The sequence below is a fragment of the Pteropus medius genome, unplaced genomic scaffold, assembly GCF_902729225.1.
Source record: "Pteropus medius unplaced genomic scaffold, Ma_sr-lr_union100, whole genome shotgun sequence".
NCBI lineage: Eukaryota > Metazoa > Chordata > Mammalia > Chiroptera > Pteropodidae > Pteropus > Pteropus medius.
Window position 1 is genome coordinate 15,627,603 of NW_024340692.1, and position 20,415 is coordinate 15,648,017.

Sequence of the window (20,415 nt, forward strand, 5' to 3'; positions counted from 1 at the left end):
TAGTTAGAAAAAACTGACAGCACGCCATAGGCAGAACAGCCAGTAACCTGGCAACCAAGTTTATTGATAGGAAATACCTGAGCACTGGATTCACTGCACTCCAAGGTTTCTGACTCAAACGTCTGTTTCTGAAGCGTCTTGTGAAAATCTTTTCGGGATCCAGTCTTTTTAAAGCCACAAATCTCCGAACTTCCTTGGTGTCTTTAATTGTTGTTATTATGAGAGAGACAGAGAGGGTGGGGGAGAGGGTCAGGGGAGAGAAGGGGAGAGAAGAAGAAAGGGGAAGGAGGGAGGGAGGGAGGAAGAAAGGCAAAATCATTAGATTAAAAATAAAAGTAATGGCTTATGCATAGACTTGGTGCTGAAAGATCTTGCAAAGAGAGGCTCAACTGTAATTCCTCACATCTAATTATGCACCAGGCCCAATACAAGGCTCTCTTGTAATGAGATACAAACTTGCCTCCTGGCTGGCTCATTATTAAAGGCAGGAATGGCCTGGGAAAATGCCACTTCAGAGGTGTGGTCATTTCCGCTGTGGGGCATTTGGCTCCAAGTTGAAGCTAAACTATGACTCTAGTGTAAGAGGCTGGAATAAATCTAGCAATGTGCAGAAGCAGCTAGCAAATAAAGATCGTTTGAAGATAAAAATAGAGGAAAACATTTAATCACACAGCAATGTTCTTAAAGAGTAAAAAAGGCAGGACATGGTTAAGAAAAAATAGAAATAAATGATTTATATACTGAATATCTTTGCTAGCATTCTCAATCTCCACTCCATGCACTCCATTAAAACTGTGTTTAAAAAATGTGGAGGGAAAGGGTTTAAAATATATTGCCTAGGACTATTATTATTAAATTAGAACATAATTTCATAATAAGAAAAGCCACAGGTATAAGTTAGCAAATAGTAACTACAGAAACCAATGTGTGCATTCCCCATTTTTGTGACCTTCCCGGAAAACCTGCTGCAAAGTCAGCAGCACAAACATGCACTCTTTTTGTTTGATTTCCTCCACTATTAGAAAAACCACCAAGCAAGTTGGTAGAGGAACATGAAATGAGTTAGGATTTATTAGGCAGATTAAATGGCAGAGAGATAAAGCTGGAGATGTAGAAGAGCCACTAGCATGATCCAAATACAGAGTTTATAACTCTGTGGGAGGGCCTAAGTGTTGGGTTATATACAGTGGCACACGCAGAACAAGTATCTCATAAATTTTAGATGATCGAATTAATTAAAGAAAAATCTCAGACGTCCTGTGTTATCTGCGGGGAGAATGGAGAATAAGACTCTCTCCTTGGATTTTATTATGCTCTGAAGATGGGCAATTTGTTTTGAGTAAAAGGAGACAAGAAATAGCTTAGAAGAGAGACATGATGGGCTTGGTGACTAGTTCAAGTCAAGATTTACTATAAATGGCCATCTTCAACTTCTCCTGGCCACTCGCGTTGCCCTGACCCAATCTGTATTGACAGGTCTGGGTGAACAAAGGGCCAAAATGGGGAAGTGGAAAATTAAGGAAATGAAAAAGGTGTACTCTGAATAAAAAAATACGACTAAACATTTAGAAAGGCTTTCAAGAGAAATATCCAGCATAATTTTTGGTTTGAGATTTCCAAACATTAGCAAAATAAGAAAAAATTTAAATGTAAATTACGTTGTTTATAAACATCGATTAAGAAAAGGTATTTTGGAGAGCCCTTTCAAACATCTCCTCTAAGTTCGCTCTAAATTGGCTCTAAGTTTGCAGATGGTAGTGGTAAAAAAGAGTAAATACATATATGACCAAACTTTATTTTATATTATAATGTTTATTTTCTATTGTATAACAGATCTTTGAGAGAGGGCCTTCCATGGGATTTAACAAATCTGCTAGCTTATTAAAAATTATTCTCACCAATATAAATTTAGATAGCAACATGTATGTATGTGCTAGACGGCTAGGCTTTTCTAGTGCATAAAATGACTTTTATTGCACTCTCTCTAAGGATTCAAAGAAACAGCATCATGTGATCTAATGTCCTGGGAAAAAACCCCACACAACTCAAAGTAGTGGCAAATACAGGCAAGTATTAAGTTGCATCCTAAGATTTCACTACCCTAAATGACAACATGCTGAATCAGTGATGATTATTCTTGAAAAACCCAATTTTGAGGGGAAAAAGTCCCTAAGGAATTAGCTAACATTAATTTGTTCTAAGACTGAAAGCTAACAGTGAATTAAAATTCAAATTTCACACTTCAATATCTGCCCTTGGCCTTTCTTAGGACTTGTACATTGCAAAGAGAATTAAGGTCAGGTTCAAAGTCACATGCCTCTCCACAAGAAAACCTGCTTGGGCCACAGAAATAAAAATCAGGAAGCAGCCTAACTTAAAACTTTAGCTTAAGCCTTGGTGACCAGAACTATATTTGTTTTAACTTTATCTCTTGTCTCATAAAATGAACCCATTTCCAAGAGTGTTTACTTACAAGTGTATAACACACACACACACACACACACACACACAATTTCAGACATGTGCCTGCTTCCATTATCTTCAGGTCACTTCTCTCTGCACCTTTGTTCATAAGGCAAGGCATGGACACGAGATGAATTCTATGATATTTTCCCCAGTTTTAAGCTCTTATGGTAAAAAAGTTCATACACTATATCTGAAAAAATTCAAATCAAATTTTCTCAGAAGATGCTTAAATCTGGAAGAAATGAAATTTATTTGGGGATTATTCTTTTGCTATTTTATGCAATTAGAGATTTTCTTTCTCTTTTTTTGTCCTCAGTTTTGATAGAATGTTTTCAGAAGTTCTTTAGATGGACCCCAAAGACATTGACACATGAGCATTTTAAAAAATGAGTTACAAAATAGTGTTAAAAGCTCATTTCACAATATATACACTTGAACCCTATCTGTATGCCAGCCTTCAAAATTTTTGGTATGGAAAGCATTAAGACTAATATATTCTGTGGCTGTATGATTGAAACCAGAGCAAACATTTTTCCCCTTTCTCGTTCTAGATTTAGCATCTGTTTTCCCATTTTAAAATCTCAGAAAGCTGCAAAGCTCCCTTGTGGCAACAAGGGTAAAGTTGGCTGGGGAAGAGAGGACAGGGGTTATTTCTGACTTATTTCAGAAGTGCCAGCCACAGAAGGCAGAAACCACTACTGAGTAGGTGGTGAGGCTGCTTGCAGAGTACAGTGGCTACCAGAGTCCAGCCTCATTACCCACCCTGGGCAACTATTGAGCCTTTTGCAGACAAGAGAGATAGGGAAGTAGGCTATGTAGTGGAGAGACTACCCTTATGAAATGAACACAATCTATTGCTTCTCAAGAGAACTGCATTCCTTTTCTTCAAACACTTTGTTACACATTAGGGGACAATCCAAAGATCAAACATATTTTGAGAGCATTCTCTTTAGAGGCCATATGGTGGAACAGAGAGAATCTGGGCTCTAGAGTCTGGACCTGGGTTCAGATGTTGGCTCCTTCCTTACTGGCTATGAGACCTTGGGCAAATGACTTCATCTCCCTGAGCCACAGTTTCCTCAAATATAAAATGGGAGAGAACATTATTTTGAAAACTTATTATAAAGACTGGAAAATAACATATGTGCTTTTTTCCTCCTCCCTTTCTCATACCTTTTCCCTTTCTTTCTCATCCCTTCCTATAAATGTGGCACTGAAAACCATCAGAACTCAGGGTGGTGGGTAGCTAAGGAGGCTTAGAATGGGAAGTTGAAGGCCAAACAGGAAAAGGAGGGCAAACATTTAAAAGGGCTGCCTGGCACTGAGAATCAGAACCCATAGGGTATGAAGAGGGTATTCAAGCCTAGGGCATCCTGTCATGTGATAACAGAGCTTGAGCAGAATGATGAGGGCATGTATACACCTGGAGAAGTCTGCCATGAGGTGTCAGAGCCCAGGCAAGTAGACAAGGGTGTCCTTGTAAAAGGATGACCTGGCACTTAGTGTCAGTATGGATTGAAGTGGGCAAGCCTGGTGTAGGGTATCAGAGCCAGAATATGAGGGGGAGGGCACCTATGTGGAGATGGGGGAGGGGGTGGCGATGGTTACATATAGCGGAATTAACCAAGTAAGTAAACATATTAAGGACAATAGGAATCGGAATGTTCGCTATCTGAGAAAGGAGTTAAAACTACAGAGAGGACGAAAACTAGAATGAATACTGTGATGTCAGGTTGGAATAGCACGAATCAACATGAACTCATAGCTTTCAACACACACATCTCTATTCACTGAGAAGACATGGGAAGAGCAACACCTTAATAGCAATGAGCACAGCCAATACCCTCATCTTGGCTTTTAAGTACCATTTTCTATTGAAAGGAGAAATTACTGAGTCCAGTGGTTAGGAAAGGAAAGTATAAGATCAGTCCAGAATATCTTGTGGAAGAAAGCATGGACATGATCAATAAGTGCTAGGGACATGCAGAAAAGACCTAAGAACCAGTTAAAGGGATTCACCCTGGTCAAATTGAGAATAATTTGAGCATCAAAATAAGTGATAGAAATGGATAATATGGATTATAACCTATTAAATGAATATGTTGTAATAGTCTAATATTAAATAGAAAACTATGACTCCATATTGATACAAATAAATAAATTGAAAGCTTGATAAGGAATGGGGCATTTATAATAATCAAACTCAAATGGAAGGACTTTCTAAAAAATAACCGGCCTATAATCTCAAATCATAGAAATCAAGGAAACATGGAGAAACTGTTTCAGAGTAAATAGGACTAAAGACATGTAACATCTAAATGCAACATATTACTTGTAACTAGATCCTTTTGCTCTAAAGGGAATTCTTGGGACATTTGGTGAAAACTAAATGGGATCTGAGGATTAGATTGTAATAATGTATCAATATTAATTTCCTGCATGTAACAATTTTGTAGTAATTATAATGAAAAACATCCTCATTTGTAGCAATTATACACTAAAGTATTTGGAGGAAATGGAGAATTAGGTCAGCAACTTACTCTCAAATGGTTTGGGAGAGGTGGGGGAAAGGTCTTCATAAGACCTTACTTGCAAGTTTTCTGTAAATTTGAGATTGTTTGAAAACAAAAGGAAAATAATATGTGTTACATGTCTGGCATTGTAATAAATACTGGTTGTGGGTCCTATTTTCCATTCTGCAGCAGCTGTGAGTGTAGGAACTGTCGTGCCCAGAGGCATCTGAGAGATTCGTTCTACTTCCCAGGCCCCTAACCTATCACTCTTGGTTGGTGGTAACAAATGCCTGACTGGTATAGGGTCCCACTCCTTGTCTCAAAGCAACACAGTGAGATGACTTGCAGTGTGATCATTCCAGAGCACCCTGTGGATCAGGACAAGAATATATCTGCCACCATCTTTAGCTGATTCCTTCTGCTTCCCTATCTTGCTGTCCTCACTCCCTTACAGGTCTTTCCTAAAGAGTGCACTCTTGAAAATCACATGCACCTAAATCTCTGTCTCAGGCTCAGCTTCTAGGGAATCTCAACCAATTCTGATTCTTCCTGCAGGTACAAATAGCTATGTTATTGTGTTCACTGGTGTAATTGTATCTAAGCATTTGTATATTCACATGCACGCTATTTTATGTATTATGTTTCTTTTATTCCTTCTTTATATAACAGTTGGGATATTCTACTGACTTCTGAAAATGAGAAAATTTGTGGGTTATAAAGGTGGTATCAAAATATTTGTTACATAGAAAGACAGCGTTGGGTCTGATATATCTAAGAACGCTTGTCTTAGAGCAACAGGATATGAATATTTGCTTGTTAATGTTTCACTCATTCTTCCATTCGACAAATAATTATAAAGTATTTCCTAAGAATAAGGCACATAAGAAGATCCAGGGAGGAATACACAAGAATCCTAACTCTAAGGGAGTCCTTTCCACAGTGAAGACATGGTCTGGTGAGAAAGATCACGTATTTAGTAAGATAAAAATTTAGGCAAGGAACTAGAATGTAATATACAGTATGGCAAAAGCTTATAAGAAAAATACAAACGACAAGCTTTGAAAATTCAGAGAAGGGAATAATTACTTCTAGCCAAGTCAAAAAAGGCTTTGTGAAAGCCCTGGACTTTGAATTGGGCTTTAGAGGGTATGGCTTTGTGGGGTGGGGTGTCTGCATGGAACAAGTCAAGAGTGGCTCAGTGATATCCACAGCTGGATTCCTCTTTTTGACTGTATAGGCTGATGAGCCTCGCTTGCTTTCCACACTTTTAGAAAGCAAATAGCTAAGCACCTTGACAGTAGCACAACAAATGCATGTTATAATAAGCAATTATTGATCAGGGAGACATTTTTATGGTGTTTTGGGAGTAACTGAATTATATGCACTGATGTGTTTGAATTTTAATTGTTTACCAGTTCACTGGGAGTAAAATATGGAGTAATAAAACAGATGATACCCCATTCCTTGATATCTCAGCTCTCCTTGAGCTCGACCTTCTTTCTGAATTACCTTAATCACCCAGGATAAAAGACAGGGTATAAGGGCTTTTATGATGCTGCTCATAACACTCATGAAATGTTTCACTGTCGCTGAGGATAATACACCAAGAATAAATAGCATGTAAACAATTTAATTACTTAAGAGTTTGACTCTCCACCAAGACATCAAACACATTCTTCAGTTAATCACTCTAGCTCATTTAGAGAAAATGAGAGAGGAAATAATGCTTAAAATATTTAATATCACCCAGAGGATGCCAGCAAACATCAATCCATACAAAATTATCAACACATATGGAATTAAGATGAGATAAACAAGTAATCATGGCACCATTCTATTCATTAGGTCAATGATCATTATCAAAAATCATGGAGAGAAAAGCACTACAATTTTTAGAGTAAGAACAAACTTTGTGCTATATACATTAAAGATAGAATGGAATTCATTTAAGGCATCTTCTAGCCTAGGTAACACAAACATTTGAAGTCAGAAAAATACATTTACACCAAAAAGAGAGCATATATTTTGTGTTTCTGTGTAGTTTAATTTTTCCCTCTTAAGTTAAAAAGAAAATCTGAAAGTTTCCTCTGTCCTTCATGGAGATTTAAAAGTCTCAATTATAGAACTTGAGTGGCAAATGCCCTATAGAATCATGGGAGTGGGAGGGAACACGAATGGCCATTATTCCACTCCCCTGCCCCCTAAGTGGGATTCAAAGCCATTATCACAGATAGCAAGGACATAAAAGACTATCCTCAGATATTATAGAGAAATGTAATATCAGCAAGGAGATAATTGAGGAATAAAAGAACTAACTAAATCAGTGTTTGACTGCATGGTAATGGATGACAAAGACATGTCCATGTCTGTAGAAGGCAAAATGGCTTCATTAAGTGTGGTCCTCTAGAGGAAGGTAGTTTTATTCCACCCTCCGTGGTGCATTAAATTATATGGGATAGAGTTTTTTGTTCAATGCTTTATCTGAAGTCTTCAGAAAATCTTATTTCACTTGAAAGAAACATTTTAGATAGATTAAATTGGAACTAGATAAGCCTTGAAGTATAAATCTTACAATCTTCCAAATCTTTTCTTTATTCCATAAATATATAAATTATAGTGCCTATGATGTGACATCTACCCTGGATCATTAAATTAAATTAAATCAATAAGATTAAGTTAATCTTGTAACCTGTTTTTTTCCTTTGCATATAAGATCTTACTAATTGGTCTAATTTAAATTATTTGTCAATAGGGCAAGGACAATTGAACCTTATTCTGTAATAACATTTTAAAAATATCATAAATAGTAACTAATATTTATTGAATTATTGCCATATGCCAAGAAATCTTCTAAATGCTTTACATAAATTATTTTATTTATGCATACAACAAAACTTATGAGGTAGGTACTATTCTAATTTCCATTTTCTGATGAGGAAATTGAGGCACAAAGAAATACATTGCCTTAGGCCACACAACTAGTAAGAGGTAGAGCCAGGACTTGAATTCACTTACTCCTGCTCCAGAGAAACCACCATTTTGTAATATAATAAACAAATTGATAGACCTCACATTCAATGAATAATTACTTACTGCTAGACACTATTCTACATTTCCATCCATTGATTTTGAAGTATAATTATAATTCATCCTTTTATGATCACAGTTCTGTGAGTTTTGTCAAATGCATACAGTTGTGTAACTATTACTACAATCAATATAAGAACAGTGCCAGCACCCCCCAAAATTCTCATATGCACTTCTGCAATCAACCCCCACCTCCAGGCCCCAGTAACCGTTGTTCTCTTTTCTGTCTCTAAAGCTTTACATTTTTCCAGAATGTCATATCAATGAAATCATGTAATTATCTTTTTTGTCTAACTTCTTTCACTTATCATAATGCATCTGAGATTCATCTAGGTCGTTGCATAAATCAGTAATTTGTTTAATTTTATTGCTGAGTACTATTTCATTGTATGAATATACAGCATTTGTTTATCCACTACCCAATTGAGTACAGTTTGGGTTGTTTTTAGTTGTGGCAATTAAAAATAAAACTGCTATAAATATTTGCATACAGATTTTTGTGAACATAGGTTTTCATTTCATTTGGGTAAATACCTAGGAGTTGCTCTTCACATTGTATATTTAACTGGGATTTTAAAATAGATTAGGGAAGAAAATCCATTGATAGAAAACAATATTCGGAAAGTAGATATAATAGCTTCCAGTTTAAAATGATAACTAGAATAAGATTGGAGGAATTTTATTTTAATCAATAAAATCCAGCATTGGCAAGGATATGGGGGGAAAAGCAGTTTCATGCCCACTTGGTAACGGAGTGAATTAGCACAACATTTCTGGAGAATTTGGCAGTACTTATCGGAATGTATTGTGTGCACTGATTCTATTAATACCTTCAGAAATGTTCACGTTTGGGTAGGGGCAAATGTGCATAGATGTTCATTGTGATATTTTTTGTATTGTAAAAATGGAGTCAATTGCAATGTCCATTAATAGAGAAAGGGTCAATAACTTACGATACATTTCTTCACCTCTGGAATACCAGGCATTTTTAAAGAAACTATAATAACAAAGATATTATTGAAAAAAAATTATATATATGCATACATTGCAGGACATTTGGTCCTGTCCAAAACGACCATGGAGTCATTTGGTCCATGCCAAAAGTCCTTGATATTTCGTCCTGTCCGAAATGTCTATGCTTAGAAAATGTTCTTGGTTTCAAAGACCCCATAATGCTTATTTCTACTTTTGGTTTACAGGATCCCTACATTAAAAACGCTATCATGTTTCACTGGTCCAATACTTGTATTGTGGCTATATCACCAATAATAACTCTCCTTGCCCCTGTAGCCTAGCTGGTAATGACACATGCAGTGAGGTAGATGGATTGGTGTGCACCAAATGTCTTCATGGACGTTTTGGACAGGAAACAAATATTGAGGACCTCTTAGCATGCACCAAATGGCTTGGTGGACATGTATGTATGTGTATATGTATGTATGTTTATGTGTGTGTGTGTGTGTATGTATGTATATATATATATACACATATATATACATATTTATAAAAAAGTATAAATATTCATATATATTTGTGAGGGCATGAAAAGAGGATCAGGAAGACTACACAGCAACTTCTATGCAGTTAAGAGTGGGTTGAAGGGATGGTCAGGGAACAAGTGAGTAGTGAGGCAAGAGACTTCCTTTTTACTTAATAAACTTCTGCATTAGTTGATTGCTTTCAAAGCAGGCATGCGTTATTTGACAAAATAACAAACTCAAAAGGGGGGTAATTAATTACCAATTAAAAACTGGCCAGCACCCCCTACTGTGTCTTCCTCCAACTTCTCAGCCTATGAAGACACAGAAAAAATGAAAACTCACCAAAACTTACAAGACTTAATGCCAAAATCTGGACAGAATCTCTGTGGATCAGATGGAGCTAGAAAGAGAAGGATATACCATACTTCATCTCCCCAAATGAGAACTCAAAGGAAGGTACTTTGTACTTTCTTCCTGCCAGTCTCTGAACAGCCAGTGTTAATATTACCCAGAAATCTGAATTTTCCTTCTTCATTGTAATGGCTAACCTATGAAGCCACTCACAGGTTCCACCCACTTGGTTTCACTCATATGAACCACAACCAGAACCACCATCTTCCTTGCCTTTTTCTTTCTGCCATCATTCTGCAACCACATTAGAAATAACACATAGAAACAACTGAGCTGAAATGGATGTAGGGTCAGAAGATGACAGGTGTCTGGCAATAGTGTATTGGATTCTTCCCACAAATAAAATAGTATAGATGCACATAGGGGCAGAATGATTCCTGGGAAGACTGTGTGCTAAGAACTGTAGCTTTCATGTTCATAGTATCAGATTAGGAGTACCAAAGAATCAAACAGTGGGGTAGAAAAAGGCAGTGACTCAGTAAAACACGAGTCAGAGCTTGCCAGAAACTGACAATGAGTTTCAAAGTTACACACTTCTACATGTACATTAGCTAATTTCTGAGAAAGGAACTGGTCCATGACAGAAGTGTGCTGATAATGGAGCCCATGGCAATTCCCATCCCCAGTATGTTGCCAAACATAAAGTTAAAACAGATATTGCTTTGTTTTACTTTAATAATGCAAAACCTAGCATAGAATAAATATATAGATAATCTGTGTTCCTACAAAGAGATAAAAACAAATAGAGACACATAAAAAAACAAGCAACAATTAAAGTGACTAATGGTCTGGATTAGCATTTTAATACAAAATTCTCAGTAAATAATATTAGGTTTGTGAATAAAATTTTAAGCATGGCAGCAAAATAATTCTAAATGTTAAAAAATTAGAAATAGTTTTACAAGACATAGAACATACTGGATATGGAATCCGTAATATAGTATAGATAAAAATCCTAAAGATAAACAAGATCAGATAAATACATTAATAGAGATGCACAATTTAATAAATAAGTAGAACACCAAGGAAAAATTATAAATGGCCAACAAATACATGCAAAAAAGACTCTCAATTTAATAATCAAGGAAAATGCAAATAAGACAGTAGTTTTACAAATAAAATTGAAAATCTATTAAAATTAACATCCACTATTCTTGACGATTTGTGCATATGTTGTTAATAAACTTTCTGATATTTCCAAATCCTTAAATTTGTGCCTACCCTCAGACACAAAATTCCTCTTATGGAAATTTATTCCAAAGGAAAAAAATCATAGATGTGTACAAGGATGTTGCTGTATTTGGGCATAACACTGGAACAAAGAGAATCACCTAAATGTTAATATTGGTTAAATAAATTTTGGCATAAATGTATTACACGACCATTAAAAACTGTATTGAGGAAGAATATTTCACAGCAAAGAGGGGTAATTGCCCCTAACTGTGAAGGCTGAAAAAGCAAGCTCCAAAAGGGCATTACAATCTGGCTTGGTTTTTATGCAGATACAGACACTAAGAAACATGATTTGAAAGCCTCTACACCAAATGCTAATGGTGGTTATCTGTCCGTAGTGAGATCGAGTGATTTTTTGTTTTCTCCTTTTACTTCCCTATGTAGTAACCTCTAAAATTTCTGCAATGAGTATTCTGAAAAGAGCCTTTTTTCCTTTTAAGTTCATGCAAGATAAAAGAAATATTCCAGTGGGAACAGCCATTAAATTCAATTTCATAAATGAAATGAGCAGGAGTAAAAAAGTCCTGGGTCCCCACATAGAAAATAAAAACCAAATGTAGTAAAATGGACCTTTCCGTTTATTGTTCCTTCTCAGATTTTTTCAGAACCTTAATGTTGGAAAGTATCTCTAATTATAACATGTAAAAGCTTGAGAACAACTTGTTCTGAAATCTTTTATTTATTACCAGCAAAGCATAATCTTATTTGACTGCCTGGCAAACTTGATTTTCCATTCACATTAGGATAGATGATGGATTCGCATCTAACTTTCTCTTAGTTACTTCATACAAGCAATGCTTTCTCTTTCTCGGTTATCAAAAACAACATGCATACTGACATTACTCCAAAACATCAATACAAATTTAATGGCACACTTCCAGGAACTGGATAAAATCCAATCCCCAAAATCTTTCATCATTTATTGCATAGAGTAGTTATTCTCACTGGAGTATAGGAGATGTAAGGATACCAGAATTTCAAACTGATACAGTAGTTCCCCCTTATCCAACACCCCCAGTGGATGCCTAAAACTGTGGATAGTACCAAATCCTATATATATATATATATATATATATATATATATATATATATACACACACACACACACACACATATATATAAACTTTAATTTATAAATTAGGCACAGGAAGAGATTAACAACAATAACAATAAAATAGATCCATTATAACAAAAACTGTAATAAAAGTTCTGTGAATGGGCTTGCTCTTTCAAAATATTTTATATTGTATTCACCCTTCTTCTTGTGATGTTGTAAGATGACAGAATGCCTACATGACAGGATGAAGTGAGATGAATGGTGTAGGCATTGTGACAGAGCATTAGGCTACTATCAGGCTTACTCGATCACAAGCACTATGACACCACAACGGTGGACCTGACAACTAAGACAGCGGCTACTGACAAGGGCGGAGAGTGTATACAGCATGGACATGCTGGACAAAGGGATGATTCATGTTCGGGCGGGGCAGAGTGGAACATCGCAAGATTTCATCACGCTACTCAAAATTGTGTGCAATTTAAAACTTATGAATTGTTTATTTCTAGAATTACCCATTTAATATTTTTGAAACAGTGGTTGACTGCTGGTTACTAAAACTGTGGGAAGCAAAACCTCAGATAGGAAAGGCCTATTGTTCTAGATCTTGTCACATGTTCTCTGATGCTTCCCTAGTGGGGTATGCCGCTCAACCTGCAGACACTCCCTAGCCACCTCCCTAACACGATACACGCATATAGGTTGAGAATTTTAGTGTGTATAGCTGTTTCTCATGAGAGAGTGCTGTCTAGGTCACTGGCATGGAGACAAAAAGCTCAGGACAATGTCAAGAACATTTGATTAACGCAGGAGAGAACAGTCATTTTGACAAGAAGGCTAGTAATAATTTATTTCTTGGTCACAAATTTAAATGTTATCTTTGAATCTAAGGCCAAGTTTCAATTCATTTACTTTTCCAACCCCTCTAGGAATTCAACAGAATGAAACAAAACAAAAAGGTTCTCTTCTTTCTGTTTAAAATGTAACTTTCTTCTTCAATAGGTAATGGGTGGACAAACTGTGGTAAAACCATGTAGTGCAATATTAGCCAGCAAAAAATGAAATGAGCTATCAAGCCACAAAAGGCAAAACTATGGGGACAACAAAAAGATAAGTGGTTGCTAGGGAGGGATGACTAAGTGGAGTACAGGGGATTTTTAGGGCAGTGAAACTATTCTATATGTCACTATAATGGCAGATACATGTCATATACATTTGTCAACACTGTAGAATATGCAACACAAAAAAAATGAGCTCTAATGTAAACTATTGGCTTCAGTTAATATTAATGTATCAATATTGGCTCATCGCTAGTATGAAATGTACCACATTTAAGATCCATCTAAGAAAGGATAAATCAGAGAAACCTGTGTAAAGAAAAAAGCAATCTGATCAGACCTTTAATCTATAGGTGGGGTTTGGTAGAGAGCTGAGAGAAGGGAGGGCATGCCCAGAGGGGAAACAGCAAGAGCAAAGGGACAGAGTTTGAATAGTGAGAAACAGGAGGCCAGCTCATAGAAAGAAAATGACTCCAGGGGTTAAGTCTTAATAGATAGAGTGGGGTCAGACTACTAAAGCCCTTGAAAGGAAAGCAGTGGAGTTTATATTTGATATAGGAGGCAGTAGGGAGCCTTAGAAGGTGTTTGAGCAGGGGACTAATAAAAGTACAGTCGACCCCCATTATTCATGAATTTTGTATTTGCAAAATTCACCTACTCACTAAAATTTATTCATAACCCCAAAATCAATGTGTACCTTCATTCTGGAACATGTGCAAAAAAATAAAAAATAAAAATAAAAATAAATTTTAATCCTAAAATAATAAATAGGGGAAATTATTGAGGGGTAGGGGCCAAGGGGCATATGAGAACTCTCAATACCTTCTACTCAATTTTTCTGTAAAGCTAAAACTGCTGTTTTAAAAAAAAATCTATTAATTAAAAACAATTAAAAAACTGACAATATAAAATAAATATATATATAAAGAAAAAGAAAAAAAAATGAACTTACTTCTGGTTCACAATTAGCCATTCCCGAGTATAGGTCTGAACACAATCCCTGACATGAGGGTCCAGTTCAACCCTAATGAGATGGAAAATGAAATAAAAACATGTTGTTACTGAGTAAAAACAACAAAAACAATCCCTTATCATAACCAAGGAGAGAGCAGAGTGAATTCAAATCCACGTCAAACAAGAATGCTAGGGGCATTCTTACCCGTTCATTTCAAGTGTCTGAAGTATTCCTGAGGCAATAACATTTTTACTTTGATGAGACAAATATGTTGGCATTTTATGCTTTGTGGGTTTTCTTTATTATAGACAATCATGTTAAACTATACCTATCCTTAAAGGCATTCTGACAAAAGACAGGTAGAACTAGCTGTAATCATGTATAAAAGAAAGAAAATAAGTATAAATACCAGTTTTTCACAGGGGTAATTTGCGCATAATTTTTGCTCATGTGTAACCTTGTTAGGACATGCATGTTTTCCCTTTTGAAAGCCACGAAGAATGGTTGTCATGCTTTGAAGAGGTGACAGGCATTGGCTTTGGTTGGTGATTATTAACTGGGGTGGTTCTTGTCATACCTGTATAGGAGCCTGTCAGAAGAGATACTCTTCAAGTGCTTCAGAGCCTTGAAATCAGAAATAACTAATTTTCCATGGTAGCAAAGCTTTTTGCTGTTTCCCCCAATGTTTTGGCATTATAAATAAATAGGTCTAAATACTACGAGTTTTAATATTCTTGTTTGTAAAAGGGGATAAGAACAGTACTTACTGTGTGAACTTGCTGTCAGTATTAGATAAAATATTGTAAAGGTTAGGCATGTGGTCCCTGGGCTCTGACTGCCCGAATCCCAGCCTTATCCCTTATTAGTTATGTGACCTTGAGCCAGTCACTGAACTCTTCTGTGCCTCAGTTTCTTTACCTTAAGTGGTGATATTAATAGTAGAGTGCCTCCTTTAGAGAGCTGTGATGAAGATTAAATAAGTAAGTGTGCGAAATACTTAGAAGAATGTCTAACAAATAATATGGCCTACATATGATAGTTCACGCTTAGTACCATTTATTATGTACTAAGCACTGATGTAATTACTTTAAATGTATTAATTTGGTTAATTCTTAATCAGCCCCATAGGGCAGGTGCTATCACTATTCTCATTTTGCAGAAGAGTGAGATGATAAAGACCTGGCTTAAAGTCACCCAGCAGGTGATAGAGCAGAGACTAGGCACCAAGGCAATTTTCTCTCAGAGTGCAGGCTTATAACAACACTATCACAGCTCAACATAAAGTTCTGGGCTAGGCACAGGGGGCTCAACAGGAGTTAGCTGTTTTTTTAAAAAAATTATTTATTTAAATTAGTTTCAAGAATACAGTACATGGTTAGACATCTATATAGTTCATAAAACGATCCCCCCAATTGCTCCCTCCCTCCCCTGGCCCTCCACCTAGCCATCGTATTAATTAATGCTAACTGCATTCCCTCTGTTGTGCTCCCCATCCCCGTGACCAACTATCTGCTATTAATTTGTACTACTTTAACCCTTCACCCTATTCTCCCAGCCCTTACTCTGATGATGACCATGATATCTTCCTGGGCTTTAATTACCAAGAGGCTTAGGGGTAAGAACTGAAATAGTACAGGTTGCTTTCAAGTCATCAGGCAGTGTTAACTAGTGATAAGGCAATATGATACTAAAAAATAATGCTAAGAAAAAAATTACCTCTTCTATCAAATTTCAAAAAATCAAAATCTCTAAATTTATTGCAAGTATTTTAAACAGGTTTTTCCATGATTCAAATTCACTTGTAAACAATTAACCATATATTTTACACAAAGAAATAAAATTAAATGATTCTCTCAAAGGTAAAAATAATAGATAGCACCTGTATTAAAGTTATACCTGGCTAAATGGACTAACAACGGGAAAAATGTTTCCCAAGGATCACAAAGTTCTTATTTTGTGGGAAGTGAGAATTTTCAAAATATTAGAGCTGAGCACATGGTCAGCTCTCCTATCTGAATGAGAACTGTCTAAACAACAGATTGAAGGTCAATAATACCATATTACTGTCATCCAACTTCCTTAAACTGTGATGAAATAAGGTCCAGAATAGAAATGGAATATCCCAGAGTAGTGAGGGTAGGAGCCATGTTTCATGATATCTTTTCTGGGACTTTTTGGGGAAGATGAGAAGGTTGAAAATGTCCAAGAGGATGTGAATCCTAACATTGTTTTGAAAGTGAATGCAAATAAAAGTTCACCCTAAACCATCAGAGAGATGTTTTTTACACTATAGAAGTAATAAGAGATTCATTTAGATATAATTCCATTGTTTGATACCAAGAGCTAATGCCCACACCTATAAACACAGAGACAACCTACTGCAGAAACTCAAACTCTAAACAGCTATTCATATATTCATGCTGCAGAGCTGTCTCCATTGTTTTTCTATTTGACAAAACTTTCTTCAAAGGGACTTTGCCTTATTCATCTTTTTATCCCAGTACCCAGCATATAGTAGATGCTCAACAAAAGTGGGTTTGACTTATGTTTATAACTTGATCCAGTTGTAAAACCAATTAAAATGTTTCTGAATGGAAGCATTTTTAAATGATTCTTATGAAAAATCTTGACATTTTTATAGACGGAGAAACTGAGGCTTCGTGAGGTCACATGACTGGTCCAAAGTCACTGAGCTGACACCCAGACAGTCTGACTCCAGAGCCTGCACTCTTAACCTCTTCCTGGGCATTCCATTTTGTCCCGTTGTGTCCCTTTCATTGGCTTAGTCCCCACATGGCTTTTCAAAGCCCTTGGTCAAATCAATTAAAAAACTCTCTACATATAGGTTGTAGTACCATAATAGTCATCCTGCACATCTTAATAGATCTGAGTAATTTTATTTTTAAAAGAAGTTCAGAATTAGGGCATTTCACCCTTACCAAGAACAGGCATGACAGTCACAGTCCAATCTACATTTCAAGAAAATGATTTACCCTTCCTCTGGCAAAGAGGGCTGCAAAGTCCGACATTCTTTTTGTGTGAACACCACGTCCAAGTCATCTTCAGTGAAGTCTTCCAGCTCTTGGGCAAGCTCCACATCCAGGCTGTTCAGGTGTGTCATCAGAAGTCCTTCAAAGTCCACTGGCTCCACTGGGTCATAAAACTGAGGCTAGAGGGGTAGAGAAAAGAAAAAGGAGGTTCCCACTCAGTTTTCAGGTAAAAGCACTCCGGCAACAGTAGGTATCTGCCTTTCCCTCCCTCTCCACTCAGTAAGTGTTTCATTCTCAGCGTACGACTAAGTGGAGCTGTCTTTAGAGGAGCTGTCAAACACAGAAGCAGTGATATGGAAAAGAAACACAGCATGGAAAGTCAAGTCAGAACACGATGAGTAATTAAAATCACACCCCAAGGCAGAATTTTTCTCTGCTTAATTGCATCTTGATGAGGAATCCTGAGGAGATCCAAAATGAGATCACAAGGCTTTGCTGAATTTTTATAATTTCTCCTGCAAAAGCTCTCTGAGGCCATGTTTACCCAAATACAGTGAAGTAGCGAATAGAGGCAGTTTCCCAGAAATTCAGGCAAACACTACACTCCTTTGAGTATTTAGGCATGGTGTTTCCTTTGGCCTGAGTTATCCCCTATGTTGGTCCTTGAGAGCACTTCATTCGTAATCATAAGCCACAGTGAGCCAGATTTGACGGCTGAAAGACTCCAAGGCAGTGATTTGCAGACACTGCTGGGCTGACTGGTGCTGGTCAGGAAGACATTTTCACTGACTGCAGTTGAATGAACAAACAAAGGGCAATCAGCTGACGAATATTTCATATGGCTACTGTACTAGCTTTAAAAGGATTGCCATTTTGCTCTTCAGTTATGTCTTTCCACAGTGGAGGGGATAAAAGAAATGATAGAAGTGGATGGTAATTCAAAAAATAATTTTCTTTAATGGTAAAATAAGAAGTTGGCAATTCAACAAATATTTTTCCTTGTCTGTGAATTCTGAAGGCTTAGGAACCACTGCCTTAAGGAAATAAAAGAATCATTTAAATCAGTTGCTTTATGTAATAATAATAATAATAATAATAATAATAATAATAATAATAGCAACAGCGGCTCTAAGGTATTCATTTACCGCAGACTACTTAGAGTTATCAGCCCAAGGAGATACTGTTCTCTACTTCTGCCCCCTCGGTGGACCAACTAAACAAACACCCCAGATTCTTGACTTGTACTGCCTCAATATGAAACAAGGACGATCTAAAGGAAGTTCTAATAAAACTGTTTTTTCATCGCCCTGAAACCCTACACCAGACTAGATATAAGAGTTCCAAGTTAGAGAGGAGGAACAAAGTGCTGTTGAAGAAGCAAACGGAAATAAGATAACAGAATGTAAATGTGGCTTTCCCTGTCCTTCCCTACCCCCCTCACTCCTCCTCCACCCCCGTCCCTGGTGCTGGTGGAAACATGAGTGACACGTTGGGGAGTGAAGACAAAGCTGAGAATTCAGCAAACATTCACCCTCCTTTTTATTTGTGAGTCTTGAAGGTGGTGGACTTATACAATGTCATCAGGGTCAAAAGGGGCAGAAGAAGAGGCAACAGGACATACTTCAGTGGGAGAGAGCAAAGACACTCCCTTACTTCACCGTGGCTCCCCTGTGGTGTGACAGAGCACAAAGAAATTTCATTTGGTTCTAACTAGGAAACCTGGAGGTCAGCTAAGGAGAAGGGCCATAGTCCTTATCGGCTACCTCTTAAAATAAAGCAATAGGGACCAGCAGGGACTCAGAGGCCAGATAGAGATCAGCCTATACAGGAGCCAGGTGGGATCAGAGCATACTAAAAGATGCTGTGGAGCATTGTGGAACAACAGGCCTAATCTATGTACAGAACAAATAAATCTGCTGCAGAATTACATAAGACCAACCTCAAAGGAGAAAGTAGACTTTCCCACACCTTACTGCAACCTGGCACAGAGTTCAGAGTCAGAAAGTGAAATGGCTTCAATTAGAAATGAAGGAAACTGCATTTTCTGCATATCCAACCTTACTACAGTAGAGTTTATACTCATTGAACTAATAATTATTGAGCACTTACTATAGGCCAAGAAGTTGGGCTAGTTCATTATATGTATTATTGCATTTAATCCTCACTAGAACTCTAGAAGATATGCACTCTTATTATCCCTATTTTATAAATGAAGACATTGAAGGCAAGAGATTTAATAATTTGCCCATGGTTACACAGTTGGGAAGTCACCCATCTATAATTCAAACCTAGGCAGGCTCATGTTTTTAACCACCATAATTTTGATTTCTCTTGTGGGCTTTTCAGGGAATCTGTATTTTCAGAAATTACTAAAACACAAGGCAATAATAAGTATATTTGGAAGTGAGTTAAAAAAAAAATACATTTACCACTACCCACAAGTTCTACTCTAGCTTTTCATGAGCTTGACTCCTCAAAATAATAACAGTAAATTAATTAATTAATTAAAGTAATAATAAATGTACATTTATTATGAAGAATATCAATTACTTGAGCAGTGGTAATAGAAATATGTACTTAAAAATTATATTGAAGCATGTTTGAAGCACTAATAGCTAGTAAGTAGAAGCTCTTATAGAGAAAAGGCATTTGTGTGAAATCATCACAGAGAAAAAAATTCAGCTCCAGTCAAAGAATTATACTTGTCATGTCCTTGAAATTCAAAGCCACATATGAGCATCTACTGAATGCAAATCACTGAGGTGAGCATTCGGGACACAGAAGAGTATAGGAAGCTGCTCTCGTAAAATCTTTCCATGGATTTTTAGTCAGTCATGAGATGGTGAAGTTTACCACATTCTCACATATAAATAAATAATGCTATCTTTGAAGGGGGGAGCTATTAAAAAAAAAAAAGTATCATCATTGAGCACTAACTGTGTGGCAATGTGCCGGTCATAAAGTCATAAACTCTTGAGGTCTGCATATGTTTCAGGACTGAATATACTATAAATACAAACCATGACAGTTATTGAGTACAGTTCTAGTACTACACATAAGTTGGCACTTAATACTTTCCTACCCTTTCCATACTGAAACTAAGGGAGGAAGCTGTTCATTCCAAATGTGTTGTAAACTAGTCTTGCCTTTGGCAAGGGGTGGAG

General features: G+C 36.7%; 1 protein-coding gene across 1 annotated transcript in view; it reads right to left on the reverse strand.

Moving 5' to 3' along the window:
• DOCK8 (dedicator of cytokinesis 8) overlaps window positions 1–20,415 on the reverse strand; it is a 201,280-nt gene that overhangs the window by 135,484 nt on the left and 45,381 nt on the right. Inside the window, exons 3-5 of the mRNA XM_039888606.1 lie at window positions 17,255–17,430; window positions 14,259–14,330; window positions 78–201 (exon numbers count right to left, since the gene is read on the reverse strand). Coding sequence (XP_039744540.1) covers window positions 78–201; window positions 14,259–14,330; window positions 17,255–17,430 — 372 coding nt within the window. The remainder of the gene's footprint in view (window positions 1–77; window positions 202–14,258; window positions 14,331–17,254; window positions 17,431–20,415) is intronic.